This window comes from Abramis brama (assembly GCF_963993115.1).
Source record: "Abramis brama genome assembly, chromosome: 20".
Classification (NCBI taxonomy): domain Eukaryota; kingdom Metazoa; phylum Chordata; class Actinopteri; order Cypriniformes; family Leuciscidae; genus Abramis; species Abramis brama.
In genome coordinates, this window is record NC_139982.1 from 18,799,886 (window position 1) to 18,819,707 (window position 19,822).

Below are 19,822 nucleotides of genomic sequence, written 5' to 3' on the forward strand. Positions count from 1 at the left end.
TCCAGCGGCATATAAGGCTCCAGTATGCATCATTGTTCTTAGATGACAGTTTTAATCAAGGTGACAAGTCTTTGTGTGGTTTCATTAATGGCTGACAGCCGCAGTGCTGTGGCAGATGAGGGAAAACGCAATGTGCTTCACGGACTATTTCCTTTGCCCCAAAAGCAGAGCGCCATTTGAGGATTACAACCTGTCACACAAAGACAATTACACTTCAAAAACACTTTATGAGCTCAACCGCTAAAGACGAACGGAGGAGCGGCACTTAAGGTACCCGAAACCCACTGATACCGCCTGTGCGGTACACCAGAGTGTTTAAGTCTTAGTGTTAGAAGCGTCTGTAAGGGGTTTATGTCAAAAAAGTATATTTTATGTCATGGAAGGGAGTGAAGATACAGCACAATCCCTCTGGGACACGGTGTGAAACGGTGTGAAACAAAAGCACTATTGCAAATAGCATAGAAACATCTTTCTCTGCTGTTTCCGACTGCCTTATTCCCTCTGAGGCCAGGGAATAAGATTATTGGGGGCTCGTCCGGTATCGTAATTTGAATTTTTCTATGTTTCATGATTTATATGCACAATATGAAAGATTTTTGGATTAAAATACTTACATTATCTAAAATGTTTTCAACCATGTTTAAATCTAGAGTTTTAACCAGTGTAACGTCCCGTGTCATTGCGTCACCTGTTAATGACGTCATATCCGCGTTACCCTCGAGTTCCGCTTTTACTGCCGTAGAAACTATGGAAACTCCAAAGGTGTTTAATAGGGGTGTAACGATATTCGAACCGAACCGAAAAACCGCGATACAACAGCCACGGTTCGAACCGCGATACTCTCATGTCGAACCGAACGCGCCCCGCCCCCTGCTGCCCCGGCCCAACTCCCACATCACTTTGTCACAAAACTATTTTTTTCTTCCTTGACATTTGATTAAATAGTTATTAATGAGTACACTTTTAACAACTAATAAGAGCTGTAGTTTTACTAAATATTATTTACTAAATAAAATGCATGTCACGTGATTTGGGTGATCGATCACGCTCGGGAGTTTACATACGCACTTCAGGATGGCAACTCCGCGGCATATTGAGATTGAAGACCCTCCGGTCACAACCACTGACTGATACAACAGCAGCAGTGCTGATCACGACACTTGAGAATGATCACTGACACCGTCATCATCCAATATGATGACATATCACAGCTTTTTTTAATCATCGTTTTGAGACAAATCATTGTTTGATTTGCGAACATAATCCTCTGCCGTCTGGTCGCTTCCGCTTCAAGCCGGAATCAATTTTGGCGAATGCAAACAACGTGATTATTGTTCATGAGTCCAACATCCAGCCACGCAAGAAAACATGAAATCTACCTGAGGGAATAATATGCTCGCAAAATATTTCTGATTATTATTAATGTTTAAAACTGTTTTGTTTTTTCCCCCAGGATTCTTTGAAGAATGTAAAGATCATAATAGATTTATTTGAAATAGAAAGCTTGTGTAACACTATAATTTACTGTCACTTTTGATTAGCCTAATGCATCCTTGCTGAATAAAAGTAGGCAATTACTTTCTTTAATTTCTTTCCCAAAAAAAAATCTCTTACTAACCTCAAACTTTTGAACTGTAGGCCTATGTATAATGTTAAAAAAGCTTTCTATTTCAGATAAATGCTGTTATTTTGAATGGTGGTTTGTTTGTAATGTGACATTTTGTTTGTATGACATTAAAATTATTTTTAGAATTAAATTGTACATAAATAGGTTAAGCAATACAAATGTGTTTGTCTGATAACCTTTTAAACATATACTTAACTACAGTTTGCAGACACTGAAATTATGTACATTGTGCGATACAGTACAAATATTTTGAGTGTCCCTCGTTTTCCTATAAAGAACCACGATTGTCCCGCATTTTCCTTTTCTGAAGTTGGCAACCCTACTCAGGTGTGCAGTTTATTTCTGACTAGTCAGTGGAGGCATTTATTTCATTTTAGTTAACTCAGGTGTGCTAACTGCTCTAAAGAAAACGTGAAGCCACTGTATAAAGTTAAGTTAATAAAGTTAAAGTTAATAAGTTAGATTATTGTTGTTGTTGTTGTTTTTATTAAGTTAAAAGTGAATCTAGTGTTATTATTGCTGGTGCCCTGCCATGAACCCTGCCCCCACAGCAAACAGAACCGAACCGAACCGAACCGTGGCTCCAAAACCGTGATATGAACCGAACCGTGGCATTGGTGTATCGTTACACCCCTAGTGTTTAATATACTATGCATTTTATGAGACAGATGAGCAAGCGTTTGGATACCTTTATCAAGAGAAACTAATCATTGTTATACAGCTCAACACTGTCTTATTGTTTGAATCTCTCGTTTTCTTGATTTACCGTGAGTAACATATTTGTACCCAAAAAGTAAATCAAACAACACAATTTTGTCAAGTAGCTAGCTTGGCATAATCAGAAAGAGCTTTATTTGTACTAACAGTAATACAGTATTTTCTCTGCCATATCATATATTTTGAAGTGAATTGCATGCCATTTAGCAACAGAAGTCACCCAGCTTTTATTAAAATGATATTCTAATATTGATCTAGCTTACTGCAATGTGCAACAAGTTGAGTAACGTTATAACAGAACTTTCAACACACTTAAATATATTTTTAGTATGATTGGTTTGACCAAGTAAATCAGCGCTGCATTACCCCACAATTTTAAATCGTCAAAAAAGTAACCTGTAGTAGTAATTCAGCACTTGCGGCTTTTTCATTAAAATGAAATAAAATAATGTGAATTTAAGTGATCAAATGTAACTGTAACAAAGTTCAAGTTCAGGGAAGGAGGAGGCAGGAACCGGCAAATGTTAAACATACATTTTAAACATTAAATATACTTAAACAACAAAACTAAAGGAGTGGCATCGGCCGACTGTGGCATATAAGCATAATAAAAGTTCCTCCATGGGACTCGAGACCGGTTTGTCACGCAGGTGTCTCTCATTAGCATTCATTAGCAGTTCTCTGCCCCACCCTGCTTCATATCACAGTACCGTTAATAAAACTTTAATACAGTAGCTCATTCATTAACATGATTTATGCTGGAGTCCCGTCTGATTGCTTCCCATCGGCTGTGGAGGTGAAGACGACAACTCCTATGATCCCACGATCACGGTGTCATCAAGCTACGCCTTTGTTATTGTTTTGAATAAGCGACCCCTAGAGGTGAAACTTACATACTGTGCCTTTAATGATTTGCATAAATCTTTAAACATGTTAACCTTAAATTTTTTGGCAAACTAAGTGCTGCAACCCAGATGTTTACTGTTTAAACATGGACATCCACAAAACATGGACAAAAAGTTATATTTTGTTAAAAAAAATATTGCTTAAAATGTGCTTGAATATATTGTATTATTTTATTATACTCTATTATTTTGAGAAGTACATTCTACTGTACAACACTTTCTGTTAAGTTAAACCAAACTTTTATCTGGGCAGGTTGTGGTGAAAACATTTGAGTTTCTGTTTGTATATAATATGACTAGTTTTTAATCAAATTAAATAGTGAATTGTTCATAAAGTGATTCTCAGAGCAGTTCAGGAGTTAGTTCATTTGGTCATGTCCTCGAATAGAGAGACAACAGACACTGAAAACCCCACGAGCAATTAGTTTTGCAATTTGCAATTTGATTTAATAGTAGTGTGATGAAACTGTGCCATTCATTCACACAGACACAGAATATGCAGAATTCATGTTTTGATAGCAGTCTTTTTGCCCTTTAATATTCACTGAAACTGGTCCATATCGCAGTTTGATTAAGTGAACGGCCCTACTTTTCATTTATTTATCCAAATTCCATGACATTATACAGTGACTGGATTCCTCAGTTCAGTCCACTTGTTCTGCAAAATCATAAGGCCCTAATTGTGTAATAAGGTTTTGCTGAGGAAGGTTGGTACTGAGTCACAGATGCTAGTGGTCATCATTTTAGTGGAGTCCTGGCTGTGCTACGCAACACCTGGACCTCAAGGACAAATGGTGCACATGTTGCATCAAGGTACGAGCTCAGCAAAGTTGCTAGATTTATGGCTGGATAATGAAGATTATGAAAAAAAAAAAGTTTTATAATAATGAGTTGTGCACAATAAGGCCAGAACATAAAACATAATTATGTCAACTTTTTTTACAGAATAGTTCATGTTAATTTCAACATTTACTAATACATTATTAAAATCAAAAGCTGTATTTTTTAAACATTCGTTAATGCAATGTGAACTAACATGAAGTACTGTATGTATTATTAATTTACATTAACAAAGATTAATAAATACTGTAACAAATGTATTGCTTATTAGTTTATGTTAGTTAACTGCACATTTTAGAGTGGCCTTTTATTGTGGCCAGCCTAAGGCACACCTGTGCAATAATCATAATCATGTATCTTGATATGTCACACCTGGACATATGGATTGATATGGATGGATGGATTATGTCAGCAAAGGAAAAGTGCTCACTAATACAGATTTAGACAGATTTGTGAACAATATTTGAGAGAAATAGGCCTTTTGTGTACATAGAAAAAGTCTTAGATCTTTGAGTTCAGCTCATGAAAAATGGGGGCAAAAACAAAAGTGTTGCGTTTATAATTTTGTTCAGTAACCAATTAACTGTATGTAACATTAACCAATGTCAACAAATGAGACCTTAAAGTGTCACCAGAATATTTAATATTGATATAGTTTAATTGATTAATATTGATTATTGATATTGATTAATTAATCAGCACATCATGTCATTAAATGTATTACAATTTTTAATTGACTGACAGCCCTCAAAACATTATATATTTGTGTATTAAGCATACACATTGCTCACTGCTCCTCTCTTTGGTCCCTTTGAAATAAGAAATGACTTGATTACTAGTTGACGTGTCCTTGCCTTGGTTGAAATTACACTTTTGCTTTTGGCATAAAAGATTTGCCACCAATTTTCAAAGAGAACAGAATTTTTATCTTAACAACCCAATGCAATTATAACACAAATATCGCTCACAAGGTTGCTTTGGTCCGTCTTTTCAGCGTATAGAAAAATATTTTCAATTCAGCTAAAGGCAGCCGCTTCTGACCTTGTAGAAACTGATTTCCTTTTTGACACATGTTTCTTGATGTTTCATATAAATGCTTTAGCAATAGGTTCGACAGCATTGCTTCTTTCAAATCACTATCTACAGCTCTTTTCCCATTTTTTCCCCTTCAAGTTAGGTAATCTAATTTGAATGCAAATGTGCCAGCAGTAGGCGAGAGGGAACGCGCCTTTAAAATATCAATATTTATTGCATCTATTTAAACCGCTGGGTTGGTATAACGTCGGATATTTAAAATGCGTCCATGGCATCTGTTTGAATTGTAACCGCGGATTATATTAAATGCACTAGTTACGTATTCAAACTCTCAAAGCCTTCAAAAAAGACATTAACACCACCAGTCAAGAGCAGATCGTTGTGTATTAACCACATGAAAGCATTTTCTGTCGTTCTAATGCTATGCAAACACCCTGTCCTGGGTGAAAATTGTCTCTGCACCCACTCGTGTCCTCCGGGGCGTGTAATGGGAACGAATTGTGTCCTCTTATTTTTCCCTAATGTAAAGAAAGCCGTGCGCGGCTCTCAAAGGAGAATGCCAAACGTGGTTCTCTGATCCTTCAGGCAATTCTGAACCTCAATCTCAGTGTTTGGCATCTGGAAGGTTTATGATATAGCAGTACTTGTTTGTCATGGATACATGTACAGTAATAGCAATGACAACCATTAATGTATTATTCTCTGTGTTGAGTCGTGTATGCATTACTGTAATGGGGTATAATACATATTAAACATACGAATCCACATTTTATGCAGAATGCAAGGTAAGACAGTTCTTTTTATTATGATCAGGTGTCATTGAGGTTATAATACAGAATATTCACTTTGAATGGGAGTTCAAAATAATGTGCTTTATAAAAATTGATTGATTAACTTTTTACAATTTAGTGTGTAAGATTTGAAATCTCAATCATTTGTTGCTAAAATGACAGAAATATCACTCTTGAACAACAATTGATTGTAAAGTGTCATGAATTTTGAATATTGAGCAACACATTTCTATTTACATACTAGTTTACTAGCATAGTGACAGTTAACTTTAAGTATTTTTCACTGAAATGAAAAGTGTAGAAATACTAAACTTACTTTGTTGTAAAAGAAAGTGTGCTGTATAAATACTGATAAACAAGCATGTTACTATTTCACCTGTAAGTTACTTTCTATATGAACAATATTTTACTATTTAATATGCTAATGGTTATAGTTCATTTAAAATTTCAAGCATCCACTTTGAATAGGAGCTCGACGTAATGAGCTATATAAATATTACTGTACTATTTAGAGACTATTTTATTAGAAATCTCAATCAATTATTGCTCAAATGACAGAAATACTATTTTTGAACAACGTACAGTAAGTAAATCATAGTGTCCAAAAAGTGTACTTTATACTTTTTACTGAAATTAAAGTACAGAAATACTACTTTTACTTAGTAAATAAAAAATGTGCTATATGAATATTAATAAACAAACTTGTTACTATTTCACTTCAAAGTTACTTTTACATTTTTATTAATTGTCGCTGAGATTAAAAGTACAATTGATAAACAGCATTTTACTCTTTATAAAGTAGAGAGCTCATTTACATTCCCATTCATTTGTTGTTGACAATTTTTTTTAGCCAGCAACATTTTACTATAATATTTACAATTCAATTTAAGATTCAAGTAAAATCTCTATGCATTTATGCTGAAATTAAACTGGCAAAGATCCTTGAACCGTTATTTCACGTCTTTGAACGGATCGCTGTGGCATTTTCAGGCCTGGCACAAATGAATACTGTCAGCATGCTTTGCTTAATGCAGTATGATGTGGCAGAGATTCATTTATAGCACGGAAGCCTCTCTCCTCCGGTCCAAACGTGTCTTTCTACAGCAATTAACTGCGGAAAGGTTGATCTTAGACGTGAGCTGGCAGAGATATGTCTTTGTCTACGGTACAAACCCACTGCTCTTGTCTTCAAAGGAAGGAGGCATCCTCCCCCAGGCAACACTGCAAGTTATATTCTGATAAACTTTGTAACTTCCTACCTGCAAAAGTGTTAAATGTTTTTTCTGTTTTTCTAAGTTTTACTGTAATTACTGCTCCAGTGATTTTGGTAGCTAGAAATGATCTGTAGATTCATTGCCAGGCTCTGATTCCTATTAAAGAGGAAACTTTAACCTTTCATCGCTCATTTCCATAATTCATATTGACCTTTTATGTAACAAGAAGGGATTCAAACCATAAATGTAACTTATAAATGATTGGATGCACTCTACAATTGATTCATACAAGTAATATGAGAAGAAAAGGCAAAACTTTATTATACTATACAACGGATAGTTCCGGTCAGAGCTTGACATGAACTTTTTTTGCTCATCAGCCACTGTGGCCAGTGGTTTTCCAAAGTTACGAGCCACTCAGCATTTTCACTGGCCACAATTTTGACACAGATACCATGGGGAAAACTGCCATATATATATATATATATATATATATATATATTATTTTTTTTTAATATTATTTCATAATTTGGCAGCAGGTATATTAGGCTGCTGTCACTTTAAGATCTGACACACTGATCCAATATACTGTTACACGTGTGTTTTCTTTCTCAACCGTTCACATTCACTTAAAACATAACTGACTGTGTTTACATGAATACTCACGTAATTATATTATAAGGAAAATATATCTTTAAATGCTTTTACGTCCCAAGAAACATCCCCAGTTTCTCTGGGGAATTTGCGAGAGAACGCAAAAGCATTGACATATTTATTTCCCTCCCATCTCATATTTTTTCACTTTTGTGGCTCTGTACATTTATAAGATCTAGGCACATTTTGAAATAAATTTTTAAAAGATTTTTCCCTTATCTTTGATATTTTTATTTGTCATTTGCACATGCATTACCACTAATCTACATTAATAAATGCTGCAAAAAATATTGTTTGTCAACTTCGCATTAACTAACATTTACGAATTAAACCTCATTGCCTACCTTTTGAAACAGTGTGTTTATGGTATTTACTGAGGCGGCTCACTGGATTTAGGAATTGAGCACAATGACAAAGCGGAAAACGTTGTTAACTGACTTTTATACGTATTAGCATAGAACTTTTTGTGCTAATTAACTCGACTCTGACTGAAGTCGTTTGGTATAACATACACATACAGTGTTTTGTACAGATGTGAGTGTATCTCTTCCCACAGATGCTTTTGTTCCGGTTTCAAACCTTCCATCGCATGCACAGTGTGGTATGCATTTGTGTCGGCTTATGCACGTCGCACCGCTAATGGCTGCCACGGTTTGCGTGTGAAGCACAAAAGCCCTCTTCTCCCACGCTCAGCATACTTTTTGTGCGACACTGGCTGTGCTCGTGTCTGAGGGAAAAGGTGAGATTGTTCTGCCGTGTGATAGCAAACCGAGGCTTACTTCTGCCAAAATATTGAAAGGCTGTATAAAATGAACAGTAAACAGTGGAAAAGAAAATTTGGCTTCAATATGGGATTTATTTTCAAAATGAGCTTGGCACTGATTGCATTAATATTTTAAATACTGCCTAATGCCTTTTAACTGCATTATGTGTGACATGAAGGGAAACCTTTGCTCATTAAAAAAGGTTCTTTAGCAGATTTTTCAGTATAAAAATCTGAGCAGAATTAAACTTTGCATTTAGGAATTAATTATGCAAAACACTGTATGAGATGCACTATATGGACACCATATCGGTTATCGAGTGCTTGAGAGTTTTTTTTATTATTATTATTGTTTGATATTTGGCATTATATGGAATTTAGAAAAATGTCAAAAAGATATGAGACAGTGGATTTTTTGTGGTGTATGTCATAGTTTTGAATTTCAAATTCTAGCCATTATATAGAAAATATAACGTTTATAGTCTTTATAACTGTTATATCGCTGTTCTCCAAAAAGTTTTTGTATGCATCTTTAAATTCATATGTCGCATTTGCTTACCGAATTTTGTAAAGATCTGAGGTTTTGTTTAGGAATTATAAGCTTTTGGGGACATATTTTTAAAATAATTATGATGAATGTCTTTATAAAACCCTGCTTACTTTTTCCACAGTATAAATAGGTCTACTGTATATTGCTGCCTTTATAGTTTAGAATGGGGCCATCATATCTGGGCTGTTTTCTGTATATGGGATGCACAATATTTCAATACCATATTTGGTTATCTGTCGATATTAGAGATTTTTTTTAGAGAATTTGACATTTAATTGTTTTTGTTTTTTTAAACAGCCAAAAAGATATGACATTAGAATTGTTGTGGTGTATTTTATATTTTGAATTTGAATCTTTTTTTCTTTTTTTATTGTATATTTTGTGTGTGTTTTTAATGTTGTCAAAATTCCAGTTTTCAGATTTCTCAGAAATTTGGATTGTACAAAAACTAGGCCAATGGTCAAGCTGATAACCTCTGGAAGCTTTTACTTGAGGTACACGTAAACTTGACCTTTGGAGTTTTTGTATAAGAACACAATTTTGTGATAATACAGAAGGTTAGTACACTTGTACTGGTCATCACACTGTAAAAAAATGATATGATCAATAAGTAATGACAACATATGTTATTTTTACATTGCTTTAACTCATCAAAATAAGTTAAGCCATTTTCATCTTTTTTAAAAGTTATGCAAGATTCAACTAATTTTTTAAGTCAGTTTGATTTGTCATGTAAGTTGAAATGACTTAAATATCCATGTTGATTGTACTTAAAGCTACACTGTGTAATTTTTTAAGTTGATTCTTAGCAAAAAACACTTTGTTCTTTCAAAATGATATGTGCTCATTAATGTGTAATTACTTCTACCAACTAATCAAGTATCCTCGTAAGCGTAGAATCTGCCATTGAGAATACATATGAGCGAGTCACTCGAATGGCGGTAGCCATGTTGCGCCTCCATCTTTAAAAAACATTAGCCAAAGAGGGACATACCTGGAAATTCAAGCTTCGCCTTTCGCGTTTTTACACTCAGTGGCACCGTGACGAATACAAGGGGGAGATTACTCGCGACTGCCGGCAGATTTGAAATAATACGGCCACCGTAGGAGTTAAAACGCCCTCGGAATGGGAGGGGCTAGAAAGTAATATTCAGTTGGTAGTCATATACAGTTTCACCGCTAGATGGGAGAAAATCCTACACAGTTGTAGCTTTAAGAAATGAAGGAGCAACTTATTTTTACAGTGCACAGATTGTGGTTCATTCATTGTATGTCTGTCTGACTTTCTACTGAATTTAAATAGTTTTTGTAGTATGCAAACTACAGCTGCTGAATTAACTGTCAGCACTGAGCTCACAGCTGGCACAATCTGCTAATTTATGTTGCCTTTTAAGCTTGATGGGAAAATGATCAAAAATTGTAATATTAATCATCCAGAATGCTTCTCAGCTCCTGCCATCAAATGAAGCACAGCCATTTTCCTTTTTAATTACTATGAACCATGAAACATAAAATCTGTCATTTATTTACTTCACAGTCTTATTTTGAATTCGAAAACAGGCTTAAAGAAACACCGACATCTTAAACTCGATTTCATAAGCTGCTCCACTCTTGAGTAATATGAGATATGGATCGTGTTGTTGTCTGATTATTTTATCGAACAAGTGACATTCCTGCTGACAATAGACAAGACACCACAGGCGCTGATAAATTGTTTAAGATTGTAATTGCTGTACTACCTCTGTCGCACACAACGGTGTGACTAATGCAACCGCAAACTCTTAATGCCTCGGGCAGATTTGACACAGGGACTCAGGGAGCTTTAAATGAGCTTCCTTTCCAGACGTGGCCGCTGACCTATACAGAGTTGTATGATTCTGTGTCACGGCCTGTCTGAATATTTTATGAGCGGCAGGACACCTGGAGAGTAGCAGATTCAGAGGTGAATTACATGGCGACGATAATGCGTGTTTGTTTATGAACCTCAGATGAACTAGTTGACTTATCACCTTCACAAAAATATAAGTGCTGTTACAAAACTTACTGCCTAAATAGTGAGCTGCCTTTTAACCTCACATCAAGAATGATAACTGTAATGATAAGTATAATGATAACTATATTAGCGTCCACACTAACAGATGATAATATTCTGTTTATTATAAGTGCAGTTAAATCGTCTGCCACTTTAAATGCTTGAGCTCTACCAGTGGAATCTGATTCGCTGTCAGTGTCTTGTTCATCAGCTGGAAAAAAAAGTGATTCCAACAATATCATTCTTCTGTGTCATTAGCGTTATAGCTGTGGTGTGGATTTCTCATAGAATTAGAATGATTATTAAAACTTTATAGTTATCATTCTTGGTGTGAACAGGCTTTAAGTCAGCATCCTAAAGCTTCTGGGTTTCTCATAAGTGATTCGTGTAGAAAGCTTTAACCAGCAAAATAGGATTTCACTACTGAATCTAGTAAAGTTTGGTGTTAGCATGTTGCTAAGCTAATGATGCAATACTTATGCAAGCACAAAAATATATAGCACACACAAACATTGGATGGATTAAAAAAAAACTATTTTTATATGTACTTTTAAAGGCGTTTTGAAGATTTTTTTGAATGTTAAAAACACTATACTGAGAGTAAGCCATTTGTTGGTTGATTTTTATTGAAAAGTGTAAACATATGTCTCAGTAGCATTTTCAAAACATCGTTGTGTTTGTTTGAGTAGCCTGACCAGGCCAGCATAGCAACATTAACTCAACCAATGGTGTGAGATTGGGGCGGAGCTATCTGTTTGCTGACCAATGGCAGTTAAGAAGTCTTGTTTTGAGTGTTTTGTGTTTTGAGAAGTCTTAAGGAGGTGCTATTGTGTCTATCGTAGAATTTGAAGAAAATAATATAATAAAATAACTATAAAAAATTGCAAATGATTATTATTAATAATAATTATGATGATAGAGAGTTGAATCACTTTAAGACTTTTAAGTGCATAAATATATTGCGTAGTATTTAGCAAACCGTAGTATTTAGCAAACCTGTATAAACGCCCATATTTTATGAAAATGATAAATTGGCATTGTTATCTTTATAAAATCCTGCCTATTTTTTTTTTTTCATGCAGTATAGATAGGCTTTCTATATATCATATTATATTTGGGGCCTAGTGCCCGGTAGTGTTCTTGTAAACCCCCTTTCCAGTGTTTTGGGAACAGTGTCACAAATTTGCAGTTTGCAGCAATTTTGCCGGTGGCTCAGTGGTTAGCATTGTCACCTCAAAGCCAGAATGTCCCTGGTTCAAGTCTAGACTGAGCCAGGATGCCTTTCTGTGTGGAGTTTGTATGTTCTCCCACATATTGGTTTCCTCTGGGTGCTCTGGTTTCTCCTACAATCCAAAAACATAGGTAAATTGGACCATCTGTCCAGGGTGCTTACACTCTGAGAAAAAATAGCTACAAAAGCTGTCACTGGGGCTGTATCCTTTCAAAAGCTACACATTTACTCCTTATTTACCTTTTAAAGGGTGCATATTAAAAGTGATATTGTGAGGTTGCATCTCAAGTGAGACCTGAGATCTTGAAGTGTGTCCCATGGAGATGCCCCACCAGCAGACATTATCACTGCACAGCATCTCAATTACATGATGTTGACGGAATTGATAACAAAGGAGAACAGCCACCATTAAGGAAAGCATGATTATCCTTGAAAGGTGAAATAGTTTGTAGACATTAAAATAATGAGACAGGCGTCATCTCAGCTTTGCTGGAAACTTAACTGAACAAGAATTTTTGATGATAAACAAAACAACGTTGAAAGCATAACAAAACAAGCATAGAGCACTGACGCTCCAGCTTCACCTCCTTCCTCATCACTCGCGCCACTGCTCATGGGTAATGTAGTTTGTATATATTGTTACGGTTAAAGGGATACTTCAGGATTTAGCATTATGCTTTGTATTAGTAGAAAACCTGTAGTATTTTCGAATTACCGTGCTTTCCACCCTCATATCCCCCTGAGACGAGAGATTTATGTATTTTTTGTCTGGAAAAAATCCTCCGATGACGCAAAAATCGTCATTTTGCGTCATCGGAGGATTTTCTGGCCAGAGGCTAAAGACTACAGCCAGTAGTAGGGGCTGTCCCGCATGTTTTCAACCCGCCCATAGAGGGTGGGATCTCACTCACAGAATGTACACAGTGTCAGCCATCTTTCTTTGGAAGCTAAGCTAGCAGGCTCTTGTTCTGTGGAGAAAGCTGAGTAGTAGGAGAAAGCTGAGTAGTAGGAGAAAGCTGAGTAGTAGGGGTTACCATCCTCTTTTTCCCGGACATGTCCGGCCATCGAGATTGTCCAAAATGTCCGGGATTCGGCTTTTGCTTTCTGCAATCGCCATTCATTGTTTAAGTTACATGCACACCTTTTGTTTCAATCTAACTTAATTCATTCCGATTGGTGAATCTGAATGTAGTGTTTACATGAACGCTAAACAAGTGATCGGTTGATGTGCGTTTTAACATTGCTAAGAAAATTCCCGCTCCTCCGTGAGAGATACGAGACCGGTGCGTCTCTGACTGCAGTGCGTCCTGCTCATCAGTAATCACGCCACTGGCCTCGTCCTGCTCGCCACAGTAAACATAATGAATGGCGACTGTAGAACGCAAAAGCCGAATCCCGGACATTTTGGGGCGATCTCGAAATCCCGGGCAGACTCGAGTCGTCACGGAGACTCACTAGTAGCTAAGCCTTGTTGTTTAACTGTGCGCTCTTACTGGTAGGCGTGGCTTGGGAGTGGCCTCGTAGGGCAGCGAAGCAAGTGCATTCTGGGAGTTGTTGTCTTTCATCCACATAAGCCAAAAATACATTTTCTGACTAGAAAGCTCCAAATTCAAAAATAATTTCACATTTCTTCTACATAAATGACCCATAAATACACATTCATCTTTCCAGAGGTGAAGTATCCCTTTAACAACAAAACGATCACAAACATTAAATCAGAATCATTTAACCTTATATTTATAATTATTAAACGTCAATTGCAACAAAAGGACACCCGTTCGGCATAATAACTGGGTGTCTTCCAGTGAATTGGGCATCATGATGGCTTCCACAGCTGCTCTCGGGATGAGGCCACCATAGCTGTTCATTAAATGGACTGTAGTGGTGAGAGCACGTTTTTGGAGGGGTACTGGAGTGTTTAACTCGGGCTGTGAAGTGCTTATGCTATAATTGAGGGCTTAGAGGCAGGATGGAGGGTTATTATAGCCACACTTTACGCCAAGCAGTGGCCCGTTTCCATATCAAATGCTCCTTGCTGCAAATTCCCTGACAACATGATATTGCCTGCGAGGATTTAAATTGACCTGGAGAGCAGATGGTTTCTTTTGGAGTCAGAGACAGCGAGCACGAATCCTCCATTAGTGTGACTGTTAGAGTGTCTGAGATGTATTAAGGACCTGATCAGATCTTGACGACATGGCTTGTCACAATTTTTCTTGCCGCATCTCTGAATGCAGAAACCGAATTGCTATTGTGTACATTTCGGTGGATATGACACCGTGGCCGCAGGTTTTCAAGTGCACTGAGTGAATTGCATTAGACCGAGTAAATAAGCCGGGACGTGTTTGACATCACCTCGTGTTCCCGCAGGCACCTTGGGCAAGGTGACACTATCAGATATCATTTGAATCTAAACACGCTTTCCTCACTCCGCTGAGAGAAACACTGAATCTGTTTGTTGTTCTCTGGTCCCTCTGTATCTAATCTATGTGCGTCCCTGTCCATCCTATAATGGAATAAGTTTCCGTGGCCGCTCCAGTGTTTTCATCCTTCCTTCCGTGCTTTCTGACCTTCTGATGTCCTTTCTCTCTTTTTCCCTCTTTGTCACTCTCTTCTGCTTTCATACTCAATTTCATTTGCAATATCCCTTTATCGTCTTTTCTGTCATCTTCCTTTTCCCTATTTATCTTTCTTTTGTCTCCATTATCATGTTTTATTTCATCCCATCCCATCCCTTCCTTTCATTTATTTTCCTCATATCCAATTCCTCTTATCCTTTTTCCCTGTTTTCTTTCCTTTCATTCAATTCACTTCCTCTTATCCAATTTCCTTTTTCCAATTATCCAATTATACTTTCCTTTACTATTCCTTTTATTTCCTTTACACTTCCCCTTTCATTTCCTTTCCCTTTTATCCCTTCCCTCCCTTTCATTTCCTTGCCTCTTATCCAATGAATCTTTTTCTTTAAATTTTATTTTCCTCTTATCCCTTCCCTCCTTCCATTTTTTTCCCCTCTTATCCAATTTTTTTCCCCAAATCTTATCCAATCATCTTTTCCCCTTTCTTTTCCTTTCTTTCCCAATTCTCCTTTCTTTTCCTTTATCTTTCCTTTCATTCCATCCATTCCTTTCATTTCTTTTACTCTTATCCAATTATCCTTTCCTTTTCCTTTCCTTTTATCCCCCTTCCTTCCATTTAATTTGTTCTTATCCTTTCATTTTCTTTTAATTTTTTCCTTTTAACAAATTCCTTTCTTTTTCATCCCATCCCATCCCATCGCTTTCTTCCATTCCATTTCCTCTTATACAATTTTATTCTAATTTCTAACTTTACTTTTTCTCCCTTCCCTTCCCTTCCCTTCCCTTCCCTTCCCTTCCCTTCCCTTCCCTTCCCTTCCCTTCCCTTCCCTTCCCTTCCCTTCCCTTCCCTTCCCTTCCCTTCCCCATCAATTCCTTTCATTTCAATTCCAATCTTTCCTCTTATTAAATTCCTTTAATTTCAATTTCAATCTTTCCTCTTATCCAATTCCTTTCCATTCCTTTTCCTTTCCTCACTTTCTATCTCTCCATCATTCATTCTCCATCCCCATATTCTCTCTCTCTCTCTCTCTCTCTCTCTCTCTCTCTCTGCCACTTCCTCATCTTCTTTCTCTCAGGCGGTGTGTGTATTGCTCAGTCTCTGAAGATCCCCAGAGAGCCCAGACCGGGAGAGTTCGACAAGATCATCCTGCGGCTACTGGAGACACCCAATGCTCGTGCTATCGTCATGTTTGCGAATGAAGATGACATCAGGTGTCTTTATCTATAGCAATTTTCTTTCCGGCATATTCGATGATGTATAGATATTAAATAATAATGATAATCTGTCCTTGTAATATGTTTAAAAAAGAATAGGCCTAAGAAGTCTAAGTCTAAGAATGCTACAAGCATTTTACACTGAGATTTTTTGGTATTGATTATTTTTACTGAGAAATAAGAGTAATGGCTTTCTTGAGTCTATGTTTTTCCCATTAATGCTGCCACTTTTAAATTGTCATGTACTTGGTTGGGCTAAAATTTGTAGGGCAGGATGAGTCCTCAATATATACAATCATTCAAAAGTTTGGGGTCAGTAAGTTATTTAAAATTTTAATAATATTTCACAATATGACTGTTTTTACTGCAAGTTTGATCAAATAAATACAGCCCTGGCAAAAGACTTTTTCAAAAATGTATATTTTTAAAACCTTACCAACCTTAATCTTTTGAAGGCTAGTAGTATTTGGTCCTTTTACCGAGAATATTTTGAAGTTGTGGTAACTTCTAGAAGTCTGGTAACTTTCAGAGGTAGACTTGCATTTAGGTGTTTTAGTTAATAAATTTAAGTTAATAGATGCATTGGAAATGCACTAAAAGCCATAAGAAGTCAGATGTTGAGTTCATAGGGTCTTTGAGTCAAATCAGTTGAAAAGCTACCAATTTTGGACGAATCACAGATACTTAACTATGACTTTCATAGAGTTAAATTGAAGATGATGCAGTCGAGCCGTAAGTATTGCTCTTAGGTGAAAACCTCAAGAACAGGTGAAGTCAGCTATTTCCTATAATGTGTCGTCTAAGGCCTGGAGAACTCATTTTAACATAATCCACTTTTCAGTCATTTATGCCATGAAATTTCATGTACCTGTAGCACAGGACCAAATCACGTCCCCATATTCCAGAGAGCCACTGGCCTTCTAAGCCTATTACATGATGTCCTTTGGAATCTTGCCCATTACGCTGATGACTTTATTCTAAGTGGTCTAACAGAACACTGTTGACCTCAGAAAATCAGAACGTATCAGGTCTGTTTGAAGGAAATTTTCAAGGTTTCTAGGTTTTAGGGTACTTCACTGCCTCACATGTGAATGTGTATTTTGTTTGCTCATCTTTCAGACGTGTATTGGATGCTGCAATGCGCAATAACCAAACAGGTCACTTCCTGTGGGTGGGATCAGACAGCTGGGGCTCAAAGATATCTCCTGTCGTCCAGCAGGAAAGTGTGGCAGAAGGTGCTATTACCATCCTCCCAAAAAGAGCATCCATAGAAGGTAAAATGGTAATTGTCTAGTGGACGAATTCTGATTTAATATTTCTCTTGCAATTCCAGTCCAATTCCAATGCTTTCATACTTATTTTCAGCCTTTGACAGATACTTCAAAAGCCGCTCCTTGTCCAACAACCGACGGAACGTTTGGTTTGCAGAGTTCTGGGAGGAGAATTTTGGATGCAAGTTAGGGATGCATGGGAAGCGTCCAGGCAGCCCGAAGAAATGCACTGGTATGAGAAGGTTTTGCATTACTGTCTTTTTACCTGGATTAGAAATTACATTGTTACTGTTAGAGTTCTCTTCTGCCTGGGAGGCAAAACAGTCCATCACGCTGACATCGGATTGGATCTCTTTGAGGATTCAATGTTTCTAGTGGTTGAGAAGATCAATGGGGACATCAGGAACAAGAGATTCTGTTTAGACAGGAACTGGTAAAGCCTTAAATAAACAGCAGTGTCTTACTGATGTCCATTTGCGCACAGTGGAGGTCAAAATTGTTCCGTCTTTACAATCTGACAGTCCTTCTAAGCTCTGATTGATTTACTCAAAGGCTAGCTTATTTAAGCAGAAGCTTAGTCTTTAAAGAATCAGCTCTACATTTATGGCTGCTTTTCTCTGCCATTTAGCAAACAAAACAAAAAAACTTTAGTTTGGTGACCTAACGTTTAGCACTTGTACTCCAAAATAAGTCAAAGTGAAAGCATTCACATCCCATTTTGCTTCTGTTATGTGATCTATTTCGAATAGAACAAAATTTGGAAGTGGAAACAGCTTGGTAATGTCATTTCAGAGGTGGAACAAGTTCTACATTTGATGAAAGATTACGCTAACACTTTCTTTGGAATGCGCACTAAAAAAAAATTTAGCATTAAGACCAGGAACATTAAGAAATTCAATAATAGAAAAGTGACATTCATGTTATATCATATAACTTTACACAGAAAATGCTATTTTCATGCTAAAATCATGTTAATCATATTTTAATATTTACGGATTGGCCCCATTCACTTCCATTGTAACTGCCAGTAATATAAACCTAGATGTTTTCCTTTTGAAATAAAAATTAACTTAACTGAGCCTGAAATATTCAATTAAAGTAGTAAGACTTGGCTAAAATAAAATTTACATTTTTTTATTTGATCTTAATTTAATCAATTGACTGCCCCAGGTTCACCATGGCGACAGTTGTCTCTTGTTGTTGCTCTTGTCTCCTCTTGTCACTTAATTCTCCTTCTCTCCTGTATGAAACTCATGTGTACTGCTACATAGAGCAGATGGACATTTGGGGTCCTTTTATGAAAGCACAGTTATTGTTCTGGCACGGTGATTTGACATAATGAGAATAATTATATAGCTGTGGATGCGGCACATCGCTCTCTCTCTCTTGGTCTCTCGCTCTTGCTCTCTCGCTCTCTCTTTCTGAATGATCTGTAAAGAGATGCTCAGACTACGCTTCACTGCAAATGGATGCCTCTGTCAACAGCACGCTGGCAGAAATGCTGATTACGATCATCTATTCCTTAAAGAAGTACGAAGAGGGAGAGCTATTAAGCCATGACAAAAAGATGCTCTTTTTGTCAAATAACAAAAACAGACGCTGAGAGATCCCAGCTGTCAGGGGCCGTGCAGCGCTTGGGCCTAGAAAATTTGAATAGAAGCACCGAAGATGCCTGAAGACACATGCACATAAGGACGCTAATACACCATTACATCAAGTATTCAGATACTGCAAAACAACATTATGTGGCACTAGCAATGCATTTAACTTCTTAAATGTAACATTTGTGAGTGGAACAAAATATTTGGTGAGAAATAATGTTGGATGGAACTTTATTTTATCCATCAGCATGTAACTCACACTGCACTTTTTTTTTTTTTACATGAATAATACCTCACATAATGTTTTTTTTTATATCCAGAGACTTGGGATGGGCTAGAACACAACAACCCAGAACACCCTAGCAACTATCTAGCAACTTCCTAGAAATCAAACAGAACACCCTAGCAACCACATAGAAATTGTATTTTAGGCCCTTTGCCCGGTTGCATAAAGCACCTTAAGTGTAATTTTCCCTTAAGTTCACCCTTATGTTTCCCTTAAACCTAAGGGTGTTACAGAAAAAAACCCTTAAGTGTTACTTAAGGGTTTCTTTAAGTGAAACGTCATAAACACTTAGAATTTCCCTTAAATGCTGTTTTTTCACTTAAGTAATCCCTTAAAAAGCGTTAAGTGTTGCATAAAACCCCTTAACGGTCATTTCCCTAAGTATAACTTAAGAGTAACGCGGACAAAAATAAGACGACATGGCTGAATTTATGGAACCAACTGAAGATCATTATGTGCCAAGAAGAATTTTTAGGGATAGGGAGAACCCTTTGGACCAGCTTAGCGATGA

General features: G+C 36.8%; 1 protein-coding gene across 2 annotated transcripts in view; it reads left to right on the forward strand.

Moving 5' to 3' along the window:
- Positions 1 to 19,822, forward strand: part of grm8b (glutamate receptor, metabotropic 8b) — a 189,343-nt gene that overhangs the window by 117,721 nt on the left and 51,800 nt on the right. For both annotated transcript variants that reach the window (XR_014603691.1, XM_084094509.1), the window contains exons 4-6: positions 16,015 to 16,150; positions 17,273 to 17,427; positions 17,519 to 17,656. Coding sequence is in view for 1 of the 2 variants with exons in the window: in XM_084094509.1 (XP_083950635.1) it covers positions 16,015 to 16,150; positions 17,273 to 17,427; positions 17,519 to 17,656 (429 nt within the window). In the remaining variant the exon portion in view is untranslated. The remainder of the gene's footprint in view (positions 1 to 16,014; positions 16,151 to 17,272; positions 17,428 to 17,518; positions 17,657 to 19,822) is intronic.